Source organism: Ursus americanus, chromosome 26, assembly GCF_024610735.1.
Source record: "Ursus americanus isolate L20-20 chromosome 26, mUrsAme1.1.p, whole genome shotgun sequence".
NCBI classification, from domain to species: Eukaryota; Metazoa; Chordata; class Mammalia; order Carnivora; family Ursidae; genus Ursus; species Ursus americanus.
Window position 1 is genome coordinate 44,968,352 of NC_142152.1, and position 16,856 is coordinate 44,985,207.

Below are 16,856 nucleotides of genomic sequence, written 5' to 3' on the forward strand. Positions count from 1 at the left end.
AACTGGCCACTCTGGTGTCCCCTGGGGGCCAGGGTGCATGTGCAGGGAGGCAGAGTCCTGAAGGGCCGCCCGGGGCCTGGGTGTTGGCAGGCACTTGGGGCTGGAGCTGGGGTGGGGGACACAAGAAAGGCCATCAGGACAAGTGGAGTGCCCCGCCCCCAGCAGGGCAAGTCCTCCGAGGCTGGCTGGTCCTGGGGCACCCCCTGCTGCCCAAGAGTGTGGCTGCAGGATGGGGGTGGAGTAACCGGGACCAGCCCTGCACAGGGAAGGGGGCCACAACCGGGGGATCTCTAGGGTCACGGGCAGCTGGGCTCTAGTGTCCAGCGCGCTGCAGGCCGGAGAGCTCAGATGGTCCATTGGGCATGGTCGCACAGGGAGGGGTGGTCAGAGTCCGGGCAACAGGGCCCTGGGGCCCCGAGGAGGGTCCAAGAGGCCCAGCAGATTCCTAGGCTCCCGCTGCACCTGCTGGGCGCCTGGGTGCTTGGGTCACCTTCTCCCCATGCCAGTCTTTGCTGCCTTGCTGGGCAAGGGGGTCCTCAGGCCCAGTGCATGGGGGATGGTGAGCCTAAGATGCCCGTCTGTGGTGGGGGGGGGGTCAGCCAGGCGGGCCCTTCAATGAGGCATTAGTGGCCTTGGCACACTGTGGACAAAGACCACACACCCAGACCAACGACCTGCACTTCACGGCTCCTAGTCTTTATTATTTGGGGAATGCAGTGTCGCCACAGGGGTGGGAAGCCTTGTGGGGAGTCAGGCGGGGCCTGACCTGGGCACCCAAGAGGCTGCCAGGGGGCAGGGAGGGTTGACAGTGCCGTACCTAGGACAGACGGTTAGGTACCTTGTCCCCCTGACCGTTACACGTGTGCCCTGCTGGACTGTCTGCGGCCTTGGGGGTGGCAGTGGGCACCCTACACTCTTCCCAGGGCCCAGGTCCACCAACACGGGAGTGGGCAGCCGGCCACAACCCGCACCCGTGACAGGGGCACCCCAAGCCCGGCCTCACACCTGCCAGCCCCTCCCCACCACACAGCCCCCGGAGGAGCTCAGTCGGTGTTGCTGCCACCAAGAGGTGGACAGAGGGGCAGGTGGACACTGGCATGCCGCAAGGAGCAGGAGGCAGACAGAGGCACCGCTGCCACCCAGGACCGGTCCTGGGAGGGCGAGGGGGCAGCAGTGTTCATGGCTCTGCTGGAGGCCAGCGCAGGGCCCTGCTGGACTCCCTGAGCCCGAGGCCTCGGAGGCAGCCCGTGGTAGAGCTCCCTGCACCCGTGGATCTTTGTCGGGGGCTGCCCACCCCCTGCCCCTCTTCCGAAGAGGCCCACTCTGCCCTCAGGGGGTTCTGGTAGCAGTGGGTGCTACCAGCCCTGCTGCCCGCTCAGGGGCCTGACCAATCCAGAAGCCGCTGTGGGGCTGGAGGAGGGCACCCGGCAGGGAGCAGAGGGGACGCAGTGCACGCAAGGCTATGGGACAATCAGGCTGGTGTGACCATGGTCACCAGTGAACAGCAGGGTGCACAGGTGTGGGAGGGTGGCCTTTCAGAGCAACTGGACAGATGTCATCCGCCAGGGACAGCTCTTGGGAGGTGGACGCAGAGCGCACTCATTCCAACCTCCCTCCCGCCTACCTCTCCTTGCCCTCGGGGCTCCCACTGCCCACACAGGACGCCTGGGAATGGCCTGGGGAGGCTCTAGCTAGGGCCCCGGCTGGCTGGGCGGAGTCGCAGACCTGCCCCCCCATTCTCGGAGGGACTGCAGCCCACCTGCCCCGCTGCAGCCCTATCAGTGGGTAACCTGTAGTTCCACCCCCAGGGCTGGGAGGGACGGGACAGGCACAGGGCCCACAGCACGGTGCAGGATGGGTGGCCAGCAGGTGCTACACGTGCAGACACACACCCCTGGTCTTGGGCGGGACCTCCTCTCTGGGGAACGGGTCCAGGGCAGGCCCTGTCCCAGGCACCCTGCAAGAAGAGGCACCATCAGGCGTCTGACCACAGCCTCCACTGGCACCTGGAAGGGGGTCCAGGGGCTGCGCACAGGTCTGTGTGAGTGCGCCCAAGTGAACGCATGCGTGTGCGTGCAGGGAGAGGCATGCATGGGCACAGGGGGGTGGCCTGTGTGGGAACAGGCGTGTCCGGGTACACTGCTCTCTGCCTGGGCTGGTGCTGGCTTGTCCATCCGTTCCTCCATCACTCAAGCCCTCCCTACATGACTCTGGAGAAGGGACCTCTTGGCCACGGAGAGCTGGACTGGGGGGGCAGGGGCAGCATGAACAGGGCCAGACATGCCTGCTTGCTGCCTGGGGCCCCCACACAGGGACCTGGCCTCGCTGGCATGTTGGGAGGGGCAGAGCCTGGCAGGCCTGGGGTTCCAGCTCTGGAGGCTCAGGGACAGGCTTGTGTGCATGCTGGTGGGTGGACACGTGCTCCTCAGATGGTCACGGGAGGGCCCCCAGCATGGACAGGCTTCCAGGGCTGTGGGGAGGGGCTCACACGTGCCGGGCAGGCTGCCCCCTTCCGGCTCCACCCCGGCACTGCGGTGAGGTAGCGGAAAGCCGTGTGCTCTTCTCAGGACGCGCCCGTGGTCGTTAGCCAGGGAGGCCGCCTCCATGCCGGCTCCTGTGCTGCCGTTCGAGCAGGGCAGGCGGTCCACGTGTCCAGCCCGCAGGGAAGGCTGTGGAGCCCAGGGTGGTAGCAGGCCCACCGCCAAGGGGCCTCGCCAGCAGGGAACGGCGTGCAGTGGGAGCGAGGCGTCCCTGGCAAAGACTGCAAAACAGCCCACTGCCGGAGGCACATCCTCGGGGCTGGACCCCAGTCAGAGTCAGGCCCCGGCCCTTGGAGCACCTCGGTGACGCTGACCCTCGGACACTGGAGGGAGGGCTCCTGAGAGACACCCAGGCCTCTCCGAGCTTCTAAGGCACCCATTCCTGCCGTCCACACCGAAGGAAAAAAGGTCAGGGGGCAGTGAAGCGGGTGTCGGGTGTCCTGTCCCAGCAGCTGCAGGGCCCGCGCCATGCCACAGGGACCCTGAAGGGGCTGAGCTTCGCAGAATGCTGGGAAGCTGCAGCTGGAGCCCGGACCCACCAGGGACAGCCCCCCCCCCCCCAGTACGGTGGGGTTGCAGGCTGTGCCCAGGGCAGGAAGAGACCCATGCACATGTGGGACAGAGGCGCAGACCGGCCTGCGTGTCCCCCTCAAGCCCACCCATGTGGCCGTGGTGGCCGGCACACGGGGCACAGGCCACAGCCCAGGGGTACCCTGTTGGCTGCTGGCCTGGGGCCTCATCCCTCACCAGCACCTTGGTCACCGCCAAAGCATGAGTACCCCGGCGCCCCCTCCTACCCACGTGACCCTCCTCACCACACCCTCTCAGGGGACGGTCCTTCCCACCAGCCCTTCCTCCCTGGCCTGTCTCCCAGCCATCTGGGGCCCTGACCCTCCCTGCTTCAGCCAGACACACTTGCTCACTGCCATCTGCCCCCAGAGCTCACCTGCCAGGAGCCCTATCTGCCTGTCCAGCCTCCCTGGGCCACCTCCTCCTCCTCCCAGCATCATGTCCCCTTACCTCCGGGCCTTGGCCCTGCTGGCCACCCTGGGCACCTGCCAGCCTCTTCCCCTCAAATCCCTCCCCTCTCTGCAAACCTCCTACGGGATCCCCTCCCTCCCCGCTTTGCAGGCTCAGCTCTCCCAGCGGCCTCTGCCCAGAAACCTGCTCTCACTCAGGCTCCTAATGGAGGCGTCCCACCCAAGCCACGTCTTAAAGGCTGCCCTGTTCACCGTGCTACACCGGCAGCCCTGTGTCCCAGAGAGCGACTCTGTCCCCGCGACCCCTCCACCTGGAGGTCCCAGGGGCCCACTCTGCTCCCTGAACGGTACAGTGAACATCCCAAAGCCAGAGGCCCAGGGCTTGGGGCTCTGGAAGAGCCGTTGCAGCCAAGCCCTCCCTGCCCTGTGGCCCCTGGAGGGACCCTGACCAAGACAGCCCATGCCAGGGACAGACAGACTTGGGGACTTCCCACGAGGGTGGGCGCAAGGGGGGCACGGATGAAGCCCAAGCCACATCCCCTTCGTGCATCTGACAACAGGGCCAGGGGCCTGCTGTGTGCCTCTCCCACCTCCACTGGCCGGGAGGCCCTGCCGTGGCCTCACTCCTCCAGGGCAGACCACGGAGCCAGACGGGAAAGCACAGGCCATAGCCTCAGTGGGTGTCTGCTCAAGTTGTGGATCTTTCTGTTTCACTGAACCCACTGTCCTCTCCAGCCTTCTAGGGGCCCCAGCAACCCAGCCAGCTGTAGGGTCCAGACAGGTGTAGCCAAGGACCTCAAAATGCCCTTCCTGCAGACTCCGCGGCACTCTGGGAGGGGTCCGGCCCAGCCCTGGAGGTGGAGGGCTGGGCCCTGGGAAGGCGGTATGGCCTGGCTCTGCCATGTAGGACCAGGGTGGCCAAGGCTGGGGCCTCAAGGGGGATAGGCATCTGCCCTGCCCCCCTGGCCGTGTCCGGAGTGGCAATGCCCACGCAGAGAGCCTGGAAGAAGTGGTCCCTGGGCCTCCCAATGGCGGGGCCTGGCCCCTGGGGGAGGTTGAGGGCAGCGGGAACCATCCAGAGCAGTGTGGCCGTGCTCGAGGACCCTCTGCCTGCCATCCCTCTGCGGACCGCAAGCCAGACCCCAGCTCCAACAAGATCCTGCTCTCCCAGACTCCGGCTCGGTGCAGGGCCAGCCCGACACGCAGGCCAGCCCCACGGGCTGCGCAGGGCACCCCCGGGGCAGCTGTGCACTGGGCAGGGGTGTGGAGCCGACAGTCCCATGTCTGTGCAGACTGCCGCTGACTGAGGTCACTAGCGGCCGGGCTGCGTCCAGGCGCGGGACAGTCCAGGGTCCAGCTCAAGACAGCAGCAGGGGGAGTCGGGTGCTGCCATTCTCAGGCCAGGGGAGGGGTAGGGGCCGAGACACCTGGCTCCACATGTGCAGCCAGTGGGGTGCTGCAGCCCCCCCCAGCCCAACACTCACTTGCGAGAGTGGGCCTCCACGTGCCTCAGTGCCCTTCCGTGGGACAGGACGGGGCCGCCTGTGAGGGTTCCTGGGCCGTAAGACCCACATCTGCTCGGACGCGCAGGCACGGGTCCAGTCCCCTTGCCGCGCACACGCTCCTTACGGTGTTCCATGTGTGGTCCTGGCAGCAAGTGCCACGGAGGCGCTGAGAGGCTCTGGCGAGGGCTGTGGGGCAGGTGGGCCTGCAGAGGCCCCGTCTCATCCCCACCACACGCAGCGGGGCCCACCGCCAGATGCCACTGGCTGAAGGGCCGCGGCTCAGTAACCATCGTCTTCCTCACCGTCACAGCCGTAATCTGTGGGTCACAGAGGGCAGCCGTGGACACCCTGGGGCAGTGCCCACCTGGGCTGCCCCTCCTGGAAGGGGTGAGGCCTGCCATCGTGGTGTCTTCACCTCTGCAGGGCCCTGGGACCTGGCTCTCGGCAGAGCACCTGTGTGAGTGGGAGGCAGGAACCCCACTCCTGCTGGCCAGGCGGCCCCCCTGCAGCCCGGACCCCACGGCCGCCACAACGCTCGGGGGCCTCAGGACGACACAGCCAATGTGCAGGCGTCTCCGTCCCAACCTCCCTCCGGAGCGAAAGAAGGCTTCATGTGAAGCCAAGAGGCCTGAGTTTAGGGATCGTCAGGAGCAGAGGACTGGCGCCTCTTCCTCAGAAGCACCCCCCCCCCCCAGCACACAGAGCTCCCTCACCGTGGCTGCCCATCATCTGCAGGGCGCTGACGCAGGGCTCCCCGTCCTCCTCGTCTGGGTCCTCCTCATCGGGATCCTCCTCGGGGTGGTAGGACACCGGCCCGCTCTCCACCACGGCCGCCGGACGGATGGGCGCGGCTCCCAGGGTGGGCGAGCTCGGGAGCAAGGTCTGCAACCAAGCAGACAGGCTCTGAGGAGCTGCCTGCCCTGGGGGACGGGCATCACAGCACCAGCCTGGACTCCTGGGGCCCGCTGGCTCCTGCCGTCGTGTCCTGGATGCTTCCCACCCTTCAGAGCCCCCTGACCCCCAAGCAGCCCCTCCGTCCAGCCCGTGCACACCCAGGAGTACCCAGAAAGCCTTCGTGTCTGCCGCGGGCCTCGCCCTGAGGACATGGCCAGGCAGCACAGCACCTGGCAGAGGCAGCAGGCCCTTCCCCTGCCGCCAGTGGGCCTCAGGACCCCGTGTGCCTGCCAGGACAGCTGTGCCCCCTCCCTGCCACGGCCCGACTTCTCGGCTGCTCACGGACACAGCGCCTGGCCCCTGCTGCGGCCATGCGACGTACCTCTCCTACAGCTGCCTTCTTGGCCGGCTGCGCAGACACCATCGGCCTCAACCTAAAAGCAAGCACAGCATGGTGGCCTCAGCCCAGGCCGCAGCACAGCTGGGGGCAGGGGGCCCTGCTCCACTTGCAGAGTGCCCTGAGTGCCCGGTCCTGCGGTGGGGACGGGGGGTGCTCCCTCCAGCTCCGCTCCCCCAGACCCGGTGCCCGCGGCCCTGCCTGCCTCCCCCGACCCCCTCCCCGGGGCTCGCTCTGAGGTCACTCTCCTCAGCGGACGCTGCAGACCTCACGCTCCTCACCCATCCTGGGTCAGCGGTCCTGTTCCCTCTGCGTGGCTCACGCCCACCCCATGCCCATCCTGCCAGGCACAGCCCACGTGCACCCACGCCCCTCGCCCGTACGTGACACATCCCACGTCCACGCCACACAAAGATGCGTGACTGACCACACCTGTCCCCTCCTGACGGCGCAGCGGGCCCGAGTCACCACCCCCACGGGGCCATCACGCAGTCCTGGGAACAGGGGTGGGAGCGGGGAGGTTGCTAGAAGCTGGAAATCAGAGTTTTTCTACGAAAACTTTTTTTAATGTAGGTAGCACATTTTAGCTCAAACACTATGCAGGTCGGCAGGAGATAGCCCTGGGGAGACCTGATGCACATTTGTCATTTGATGAATAAAAACCTAAAACTGGGGGGCACCAGGGTGGTATTGCCGGTCAAGCACCCGACTCCTGGTTTCGGCTCAGGACATGACTTCAGGGTGGAGGGTGGAGCCCCGTGCTTTGCATGACGTCTGCTTGAGATTCTTTCCCCTCCCTCTCCTTTCCCTCTGTTCCTCTCCCTGCTCACGCCCATGCATGCTCTCTCTTTCCCCCTCTCTAAAATAAATATTTTTTAAAAAGTAATCTAAAACTGGGGCGCCTGGGTAGCGCAGTCCTTGAGCGTCTGCCTTCGGCTCGGGGAGTGATCCCAGCGTTCTGGGATCGAGCCCCACATCAGGCTCCTCCGCTATGAGCCTGCTTCTTCCTCTCCCACTCCCCTGTTGTGTTCCCTCTCTCGCTGGCTGTCTCTCTTTCTGTCAAATAAATAAATAAAATCTTTAAAAAAAAAAAAAAAGTCATCTAAAACTGTACTGCCCTAGGGTTCTCCAGGCTGCCTGCCCAGCTGCTCTTGGCCCAGGTTCTGGATGGTCTGCTTCAGGAAGAATGCGTGGGGACGGCAGGTAGTGGCCGCGGTGGGAGGCGCCTCCCCCGGGCCATCCTCGGCCCTGGTCATCCCTGTGGCTGGAGAAGAGGAGAGGCCAATGGGGAGGCTCTACGCTCCCTCCTCCAGACCCTTCCACACTGTTCCTTGTAGGGAACCAAGAAGGGAGGGCCTCATACCCACATTCCTGGGATGCTGCTGACCTGTCTGGGAGGAGGGTGACGGTGGGGACTCCCCAAGAGGAGACAGACTGTCCTCCCACGCCCTGGCCACAGATGCTGTCCAGGTTCAGGGACCCTACCCCAGGGCCTGTGGGGGGAAAGCACCTGGGAGGGGCTCGGATGACTGAGGGACACCCACCACTGTGACACGCCAAGAAGCCCCGGGAACGCTGGGAATGGATGTTCTAACAGCTTCCAGCAGGTGGACAGGCCCTCCACAGCAGGGGCTCCAAGCTCTCGTGGGAGGCTTCCGTGGGCTCACGCCACAGCAGCACCCCCCGAGGCCCCACAGAGTCCAGGGCCACCTGAGCCCAGGACGTGGGAAGCTGGCCCTGTCCACCCACCCAGCTGCAGAGGGTTCATAGTGGTCAGTGGAACATGGGACAGCCAGCGGGGGAGGGGGGCCTGGGTCTCACATCCCCACCCCGCTGGCCCCTTCCAAGCGGCCGTGGCAGGGTGTACGGGCACCTGGAAAGCACGCGCCCCTCCTCGGCCCACAGCCCCAGCCTGCTCACCCTCTCACAGCCTGGACGGCAGACACACTAGGACGGACGGGGAACAGCTGACCTGTGAGACAGGGGCTCCCCCACAGCCTGTCCCCTGGTAACCAAAGGCAGATCCGGGGCTCCAGGAAAGCAGCCCCCCTGTACCACAGACAGGGTGATGCACCCTCCCCAAGGAGCCATCTGAGAGGACCCTGTGCGCTGCCTCTCATGGTCTGGGACCCACTGAGCAGGCAGGAGACAGGCTGGGGGTGCGTGGCCCCAGGCCCCAGTCAGAAAGGAACACAGGGATGCCGGACAGTGACAGGCTGTCTGGGCGCTCCGGGACTCACAGAACGAGGAAATGGAAGAATTAACTTATAGGAAGTGTCACAAGGGGCGCCCAGGGGGTCTCAGCTGGAAAAGCTTGGGACGCCTGACCTCAAGGGTCGTGAGTTCGAACCCCGTGTTCGAACAATAAACTTAAAAAAACTTCAATAAACTTTAAAAAAAAAAGTGCCACAAAACCATGAAAAACATTTACTCCAAATTACAAGAAATAAAACCAGAATAGAACATTTTTACTTCTCAGATGAATCAAGATTAGAAACTGCTAACAACGGAGATCCGGGGAAGAGGTGGGTGGGAGTATAGCCAGGCCGCCCCTCCAGGCAACCCCTAAGCTCCCAGGCCATCCAGGGGCAACTCCGCGCCAGGCGTATGACCTGGAGGACCAGCCTGGGCATGGCTGGGACCCCTCAGGACCACAGTGCCAGCCTGCAGCCACCCGACAGCAGGCCACGGCGCAGGGAGTGGGGCAGAGCTGCCCGGACCCATCTGTGCAGGGCGCTGGCCTTCACTGCCCCGCCAGGAGGGGCACCTGGCCGCGGCTCACGGCTTCTCCCCCCATCCCGTTTGCCCCCTTCGACAGTTTGCTCTCTGCTCCCCGCCCTTCCTCCTAGAGGGCAGAGAGCTGCGCAGCCAGGGGAGGGGTACACAGAGGGCCCCTCCCAGGAGAAAAGCCTGGCTTGTCTGCTCCCTGAGACAGAACACACCCTGCAGGGCAGGAGCCCCCTCCTCAGCCCCCAGCCCTACACGCAAATGTGAGCTGGCTAGGGCAGACATCTGTTCCCAGCATCCAGGTGGGGGACCGGCCCACCTGGCGCAGTACCTTTTCCCCATGCTGCTCACGGAGTCAGCCCGGTTCCTGCTGGCAGGCGTTTTCCTCCGAGACAGCTTCCGGGCGCTGGCCCGCTCCTCCGGCTGCGTGTCCTCCCCCCGCAGGCTGCCCCCGCCCTTGCTGTTGAGGTCCCGGAGCACGCTGTAGTTGATCTTGCTGGAGATTTTCTTCTGCTCCAACATCTTTTCAATGGCCTCCCCAGCCGTGCTGGCCTGGATCGGCTCCCGTCGCTTGCAAGACTTCTTGGGCTCAATGGAAACAGGAGAGTTACTGCCCCCTGGAGGTCTCAACGCCTGCAGACCTGCCAGGTGCTGCGTGGGATGTGGGGGCACCTCCAGCTGGACACCGTGGGGGGAGGGACCAGGCAATCAGAGTCTGCTGGGGACCCCCGCCCCCAGGAGCTGAGGTGTGCAGGGCCTTGGCCCAGGCCCCCAGAGGACGGCTCCAACCTCCTCCTCTCAGGAGGAAGCCAGCCCCATCCATCAGCTGGGGGGCTAGAGACAGGTCTCAGGGTGTGTGGCCAGCTCAGTGAGCCCCTGGGGAGGGGTCACCCAGCAGCAAGCACTGTGAGCTGCCCACAAGCCTGCCATACGGACACCAGGCTGTGGTGGACACTGTGGCTACCCGAACAGGGCAAAGCAGGGTGCCGTGCTCTGGACAGGTTGCCCAGCATGAAGGGACCTCGTCCTGGGTGCTGCACCACCCAGAGGAGCCCAGCTGTGCCTTCTGCCACCTCCCTGCCCACCAGCCTGCCCACCACACTGCTAGGGGCCCTAAGCCCTGACCCCAAGCTGCAGGCCCTCCCCGGAAAGGCTCTTGAGGAGAGCAGTGACCCGGGCTGCGGCACGCCTGGCTCCTGCCTTTCTTGCTCAGAGGCTCAACCACTCCTCAGCTCGGCCTCACGGCCAGACTCCCCGTCCAGCCGCTCAGAAGCAGCAAACCACGGCTCTGTGACCAGCCACAGGATGGACATGACAAGTAGGCTTTCCCAGGTCCCAGAGAGGGTCCCAGAGGTGGGGCAGGGCCCTCAATGGAGGTCCTGAGGCCCCGACTCAGCCTGCCTAAGGTCTTCCCCAAAGCTGAAGGGTACACCTGTCCGAGGGAAGGCCAGCACCATGCAGGACTGGGTGGCCGGGGACCCAGGTCTGCCGCAGGCCAGTACCACCCCCCTGGGAGCACTCGTATGACTTGGGGAGGGGCAAGGCTGGTCTCCACACACATCGAAGGAGACCTACCTTGTGCTCCTTATAGATGCCAAGCTCCTTCTCCTTCGCTATCCTTGCTTCTTTCTCTGAAAAGTCCCCAAATGGCAGGATCAGCAGAGACCCTAGAGCCAGGCTCCGGGGCAGGTAGGCGGGCGCTTACCCCTCTGCTCCCGCAGGTACTCTGCATTCTCCCGCATCCACAGCTCGGCCTTCACACGGGCTTCCGCCTCGTTCAGGATATACTGGGCAGAGCACAGCACCACACTCAGGTCTCAGCCACCAAAACGCTTCCCACGTGTAGAAGCTGGTCAAGGGTGGGCCTCTGACTCTTGGGGCCGCGGGCTCATTACTGGGAGCCAGTCAGGGACACCTGTCCTCCTCCACCCTTTCCAAGGCTGATAGCGGGGGCTGTGTCTGCAAACCCGCACGCGGGCACAGGAGCCAGGCTGGCCAGAGTGCGCGGACACAGGTCCTAGGAGCCGTGTGGGGGCATGATTGTTGGGGGGGGGGATGCCCCGCCCACGGGAGGGCCTGTGGGACCGGTGCGGGCGGGGCTGGCATGGCACCTGGGGCTCCCGAAGGGGAACGCAGAGCGCACGTGGACGCTCACCCTGTCGATCTCCAGGTCGTCGATGCCACTGAGGTCCAGCTCGCCATCCCCACACGCGTCCGCTATGGGGAAGCACAGCACCACGGTCATTTGGGGTCAGGTTCTGGAGAGCAAGTGCAGATGTCCCCTGGGCGGTCTCAGGACCCCTTCCAGGGTAGGAGCCCCTCCTCGGGGACCTCGGCTCTGGCCAAGGGCAGACAGAAGCCCCCTCGTCGCCAGCAGGCCCGGCCCTGCTCCGCGCACAGTGCGCAGCTCACACCCCAGGGCTGCGTGTAGGAAGGACACTAAACTAGAGCCCTCGGGACTCCCTACGACAGAGGCGCCTTCAGAGCGGGAGAGCGGGTCGTCTAGTTCTCTGCTCACCGGCCCAGGAGACGGGCCCTCAGCGAGTCCTCAGTGATGTCCTCTGGACATCGCCAAACCCTGCTGGCCACGCCCCTTGTACCCCCCACTGGGTCAACAGCACAACCTGCACAGCCCAGAAATCGGAGCAGACCCCGGCCACCAGGTGGTCCACCCGCACCCAGTGGGCCAGGGGGGTGCTCTCCCGCCGTGCTGTGGCTCTGCGGTCAGGCCCTGGGCAGGCTCCCCGGCACTCACACACTCTGCCCCACTGCCCGCTCCCTCAGCTCCCACAAGAAGGGTCTCTTCCTGCCTCGGGGCCTTTGCACGGGCCCTCTGCCTGGCGCTCTGGGGGACCCACCCTCGCAGTACAACCTTCATGTATGTGACTGACGGGTTCGGGCTGTCGTGGTCCCTCTAACCCTAGACAGCAGTGCCATCAGGGCAGACGTGTGCCTGCCTGTCACCGGAGGCACGTGACCAACGTCTGCGCGGCGCACCCTCACGGGGACCCCTGGCACACAGAGGCCAAGCCCTAGGCGCCCAGGGACCAGGCAGGGCCTGTCTGCAGCCTGGAGGCACCTGGTGGACCTCTGGCAGAGGGCCAGAGCCTGCTCTGGACAGTACAACAGAGCGGAACCACACCGGCCGTCCTCCCAGAGCTGCCAGCACCCCAGGCCATCGTCCTGCTCAGGCACCCTGGCACTGCCCGCACGGCAGCCCAGCGGGTGATGCCGGGCCACGCGTGGGGACTGTGCCCTCAGGCAGCACTTGCCCTCGGCCTGGACAGACGCAGAAGGACGGGCAGGGAAGCCAGTCGCCGTCCCTGTGCAGGAGGCTTCACCCGGGCATGAAGGAGCCTGTGGCCACAGCCCAACCAAGCAGAGGGCTCCGGACAGGCCCCAAGCCAGTGGGCCAGTGGAGGAGGGCTCTGGAGGCGGTGACAAGCCCTGCTGGTGTTCAGGGTGTCCGCACACACTGGGGTCAATGATGGCTCACACCGCCCTGCACAGCGAAACTGGCAGCTCCCCTCCCTGGCCTGCCCTTCCGTGAGGCTGCACCCCAAAAGCACCTCCACCTCCCAGATGGGGAGGGGTGACATGGAATCTGCCGACCACGGCCCCACCCCACCAGCCAGAGGAGACCCCACCCTCTCCCCATCCAACACCCGTCCCTGGGGCTCCCAGCACTCACGGGGGTCCTGGCTCTGGGAGGAGATGCACTCTCGGATGGGGTCCGATATGCCCAGGCTGGCTGCCGTGGGCAGGGGGCCGAGCAGGGACTCCAGGGCAGGGGGCCTGCTGCCCCCCTCAGGGCCACCCGCCACCTCGGAGCTGCTGGACATGCTGCCGCCGAGCAGCTCCTGATAGAAATCCTTGTTTAGGTGGCTGGCGACAGCCTCCAGCTCCTCGTCTTCAGGGTCCTCGTCACCACACAAGCTGGACGTGGAGTCCTCGACGGAGCCTAGGGACACAACGTCACACACCCTGTGACGCAGGCAGAGCGCCACAGCCCCGCCGGCATGCAGGAAAACATGGCCGTCTGGCTGCCGAGGGCATGTGATGCTTCACTGGCAGAGGCTGCCCGACATCCCCGCGCCCACCGAGAGCCCTCGGCCTAAGTGCCTCGCACCACACGAAAACTTAACTCGAGATGAACGTAACAGCTAAGAGCATTAACACTTTAGAAACTAAGAGGAGAGAAGACGTTTGGGGCTTTGAATCGGGCAGAACTTCCCAGATGGGACACTGACAGGAACCCATAAAACAGCACCAGGCAGGACTGCGCCAAACGAGAGCCCGGTCCTCCCGTGAGCACGTGTGTCTGGAGCACGCAAACAACGCTCCAGGCTCTGCGACAGGAAGACACACAAGCCGACCAAACCGGGCAGAAGGCCTGAGGGCGCCATCACCCTCCCTCCAGGCCAGGAGCGGCGCCGGGAAACAGCTCCCACTCAAGGCAGGGCGCGCACAGCACGGCTGCATCGGACAAGGCTGGGCACGTGCCCTGCGGTCCGCCCCGCGCATCTGCAGCTCGGCGCTTGCCGAGGACACCAAGCGTCCACACGGACACACGCACACAAATGTCCCCAGAGCCGTGTGCACAACAACCCAAACCTAGAACCCCCAAAGGTGCCGCAGCCTCGGCTGGACGGGCCACCCGTGCGTGCTCAGGGAGCCACAGACGGGGAGCTGCGCCGTTGCCCAGACCACGGCAGCCGGAGGGGAGTCAGGACACAAGCCCGTAGGAAGCACGAGGGACTTCGGGGCAGCAGGCGGCTCAGAGGCTGCCGGGCGTGGGCGGGCGGGGCAGCAAAGGCCCGAGGGTCCCGGGGGCACGCACGTTCCCGACCTCAGCCACCGCCATCGTCTAGCGAGGCGGCGTTTGTCGAGAGTTACCGCGGCTGCATTTTAGATTCGCAGTTTGATGTACGTGAGTTACGCCGCACGAAATTTGTTAAAAACTCACCCATCAGAATGTTTAATTTTTAAGAACCACGTCTCTGGCTCTACCTCTTAACGTGTAACACTCGGCGCTCCCGCTAAGCACCGAGGCTCACGGGGATGTCACACCTTCGCAAATGCTTCTCTAGGGGCAGGAAACCATCTAATTCCCTGTGAGCAGGAAAATCATGTGGGCTGACAATCCTTCCGGATAACAGTGCTGGGCCTCTGCGCTCATCTCGGGGCGCCCCCGCCCAAAGGCCAGGCCCCGGCCTCAGCTGCCGCGCCCGGGGAGTCCGCACTCCCGTCCTGCCAGCGGGGCCGGCCGCAGGAGCACCTGCAGCGTCCGGCCTCCCCCTGGCCTCATCGCCCCCAGCCCACGCCACTCTCACAGTCGACCCTCCTCTTCAACCTGAGTCAGACCGTGTCCCCTCCGCCCCTGCTCGGGACCTCCCATGGCCCCCATTGCACCCCACATGAGCACCAGCCTCTCCCGAAATATCACCTGCCCTCACTGGTCCCTTCAGTACTGCCTGTCAGCCGATGTCCCCGCAGGGAGGCGGGCAGCGGGAGGGTGGCCCGCTGCCTACATCCCCACGACACATCACAGGAGCCACGGCCTTGTCAGCCAGGCCGCCTCCTGTGACCCCAGGCAGCTGGACAACCCCACCTGGTTTCAGGCTCAGTCCAGACAGAGGGGACAAAACGTCCACCATCCCGATGACACGGAAAGGGTCTGGATAACCACACTGTGGGGAGCTAGGAAGAGGGACGCATCCCCGACGTTCTTGTCAGGAGAACGCGTGTGAGAAGCTGAGACCAGGGCAGGAGGCGGGGTGGCCTGCTGGTGGTGGACAGCCGGCCGACTTCCTCGCGGCAGGTGCTGCCCAGGAAATGGCACGAAGAAAAGCACGGGTGCAAAGCCAGACCTCCCCGGAGTCAGAGAACACCGCCACCGAGTCACAGGGGCGGCTAGGAACGGGCTCCGACCGCTAGAGGAGAAGAGCTTCCGGCGGGGGTACGGGGAGCAGGCAGCACACGCACACTTGCGGAGGGACCCCACGTCACCCAGAGCCAGACACCACACACATGCCCGCCTGCCAGAAAACAGCGGCCGCAGGGGTCATGGCGGGGGCAAGCTGACACTGGCCACCTTCGTCCTTGAGGGGTCAGCGGGCAGAGTGAGTGAGGACCAGAAGAGCTGGTGGCGCCCCGGGGGACACAGGGGCCCATGGGCATCCCCAACCACAAACACACCAAAGACCACCTGGGGGAGAGAGCCAGTGATACCCCCGTGCATAGCGATAAGTGTGGACATTTACGCCAAGACGGGAAAACAAAAGACTCCGCCCCCAGCCCCAGATGTTAAGTCCCTCCCAGGAACCTCAGCATCAAAGAAAAGCTGAAAGTCTGAGCGACACAGAGCTCCGCCAAGGCTCGGGGCTCCCTGCATGCATTTGCCCCAAACGCCAGAGCAAACCCGTCCAGCAGTGACTCCAAAGGTCAGCATGCGGGGGAGGCTGGAAGGAGCAGAGGCAGCAGCACGAATCACTGACTCAGCAAACAGGGAGGCCGCACCACAGACGAACCAGGCCAAAAGCAGCGTTCGCGGGAAATCAATAATCAGCTACAAAACCAGAAAACACGGGGAGAAGAACACACGCACATGACTGACAAACCCAAACGCACCCTGAGACGCAGCTCTGCCCAAGTCCGTGCAGACCGTGGAGGCCCAGACAGGGCAGGCCTGACACCAGGGCGCCCCGCGGGGGCCGGGACACACTCACTGGGCCCAGAAAACCCTACATTCTCTCCACAGGCCCTGCAGATGCCGGAAACACTCACCGATGGCCAAGACAACGCCCAGTGAAAACGGTGGGTGGGCATGTCCTTCTCGGGGCAAGATGGCACTTTAGCCCAAAGCCTGCTCCGTGTCCTGGGCAGCCCCTGGGCCACGTGCCTGCTGCCACCACTCAGCAGGCGCTGAAGGGCCAGGCCACAGCCTGGGCGCTGGGAGACATCAGGGGCCCGAAAGTCGGTGGCGAGCACGAAGCAGTATTCTTTGTAAAGACGAGATTACTCACGTGGAAAACCCAACGACCGAGCGCGCGTTACCAAGAGCGGAAGCATTCCTGACCCCCGAGCACACAGAAGCGGCAGCGGAAACCAGGGGAAGGACAGCGCTCATGCAGCAGCAGGGGGCAGGTGGCTTGGTCCAGAGGGCGGCTGAGGAACAGCCACGGGGTGGGAGATGCTCGCTCTTGGGAGGGGGTTGACAGGGCGCTGGGATGGGGCAAGGCGGGCAAGAGAAGCGCGTGAGGAAACGAGTACGAAAGGCTGCAGACCCTGGGGAAGAGGAGCGGGCAGAGGCGCCCACCCTCGACGGTCCGAAGCGCGCGGGTGGTAAGCGTCGGCGGCAACGCCTACTCAGCACCTGGGCCTGGAGAGCCAGACAGACGGGGCAGCAGGGCCCAGCTGCAGACCCACAGACGGGGGCTCCGAGGACTGGGACGGAAGGCAACGTGGGGGCGTCCAGGAGAGGAAGGAAGACCGCGTGCGCACAAGAACACCCGTGCAAGAGTGCACACAGCGGCTCTGCGATGTCCCAGGGTGGAAACACGCGTGGGGGCCATGACGGGGAGGAGGCCCCAAGGCAGCCGAGGAAGGTACAGGCAGAGTGGGCGACAGCAGAAGGGATTCTGGTGGGCGGCGGCAGAACAGTCCGGAAGGAAGATCCAGGTGCCGAGGAGCTGCTTCCCCCCACGGGCTAGAACCTGGGCGGATGGGGGTCCTGGGAGCAGGTGGACACTCAGCACAGCACGTCGGGGCCAGGAGGCGGCCGGCGGCCGGGCTGGGATCCTGTAAAGGAGGA

The 16,856-nt window shown here is 65.0% G+C and overlaps 1 protein-coding gene across 2 annotated transcripts in view; it reads right to left on the reverse strand.

Annotated features, from left to right (window-relative positions):
- Nucleotides 1-675: 675 nt before the first annotated feature.
- BRF1 (BRF1 general transcription factor IIIB subunit) overlaps nucleotides 676-16,856 on the reverse strand; it is a 57,890-nt gene continuing 41,709 nt past the window's right edge. For both annotated transcript variants that reach the window (XM_045799306.2, XM_045799305.2), the window contains 8 exons: nucleotides 12,735-13,004; nucleotides 11,199-11,260; nucleotides 10,749-10,830; nucleotides 10,619-10,674; nucleotides 9,375-9,631; nucleotides 6,302-6,353; nucleotides 5,739-5,907; nucleotides 676-5,342 (listed from right to left, as the gene is read on the reverse strand). In XM_045799306.2, the coding sequence (XP_045655262.1) occupies nucleotides 5,305-5,342; nucleotides 5,739-5,907; nucleotides 6,302-6,353; nucleotides 9,375-9,631; nucleotides 10,619-10,674; nucleotides 10,749-10,830; nucleotides 11,199-11,260; nucleotides 12,735-13,004 (986 nt within the window). In that variant the 3' untranslated portion in view covers nucleotides 676-5,304. The remainder of the gene's footprint in view (nucleotides 5,343-5,738; nucleotides 5,908-6,301; nucleotides 6,354-9,374; nucleotides 9,632-10,618; nucleotides 10,675-10,748; nucleotides 10,831-11,198; nucleotides 11,261-12,734; nucleotides 13,005-16,856) is intronic.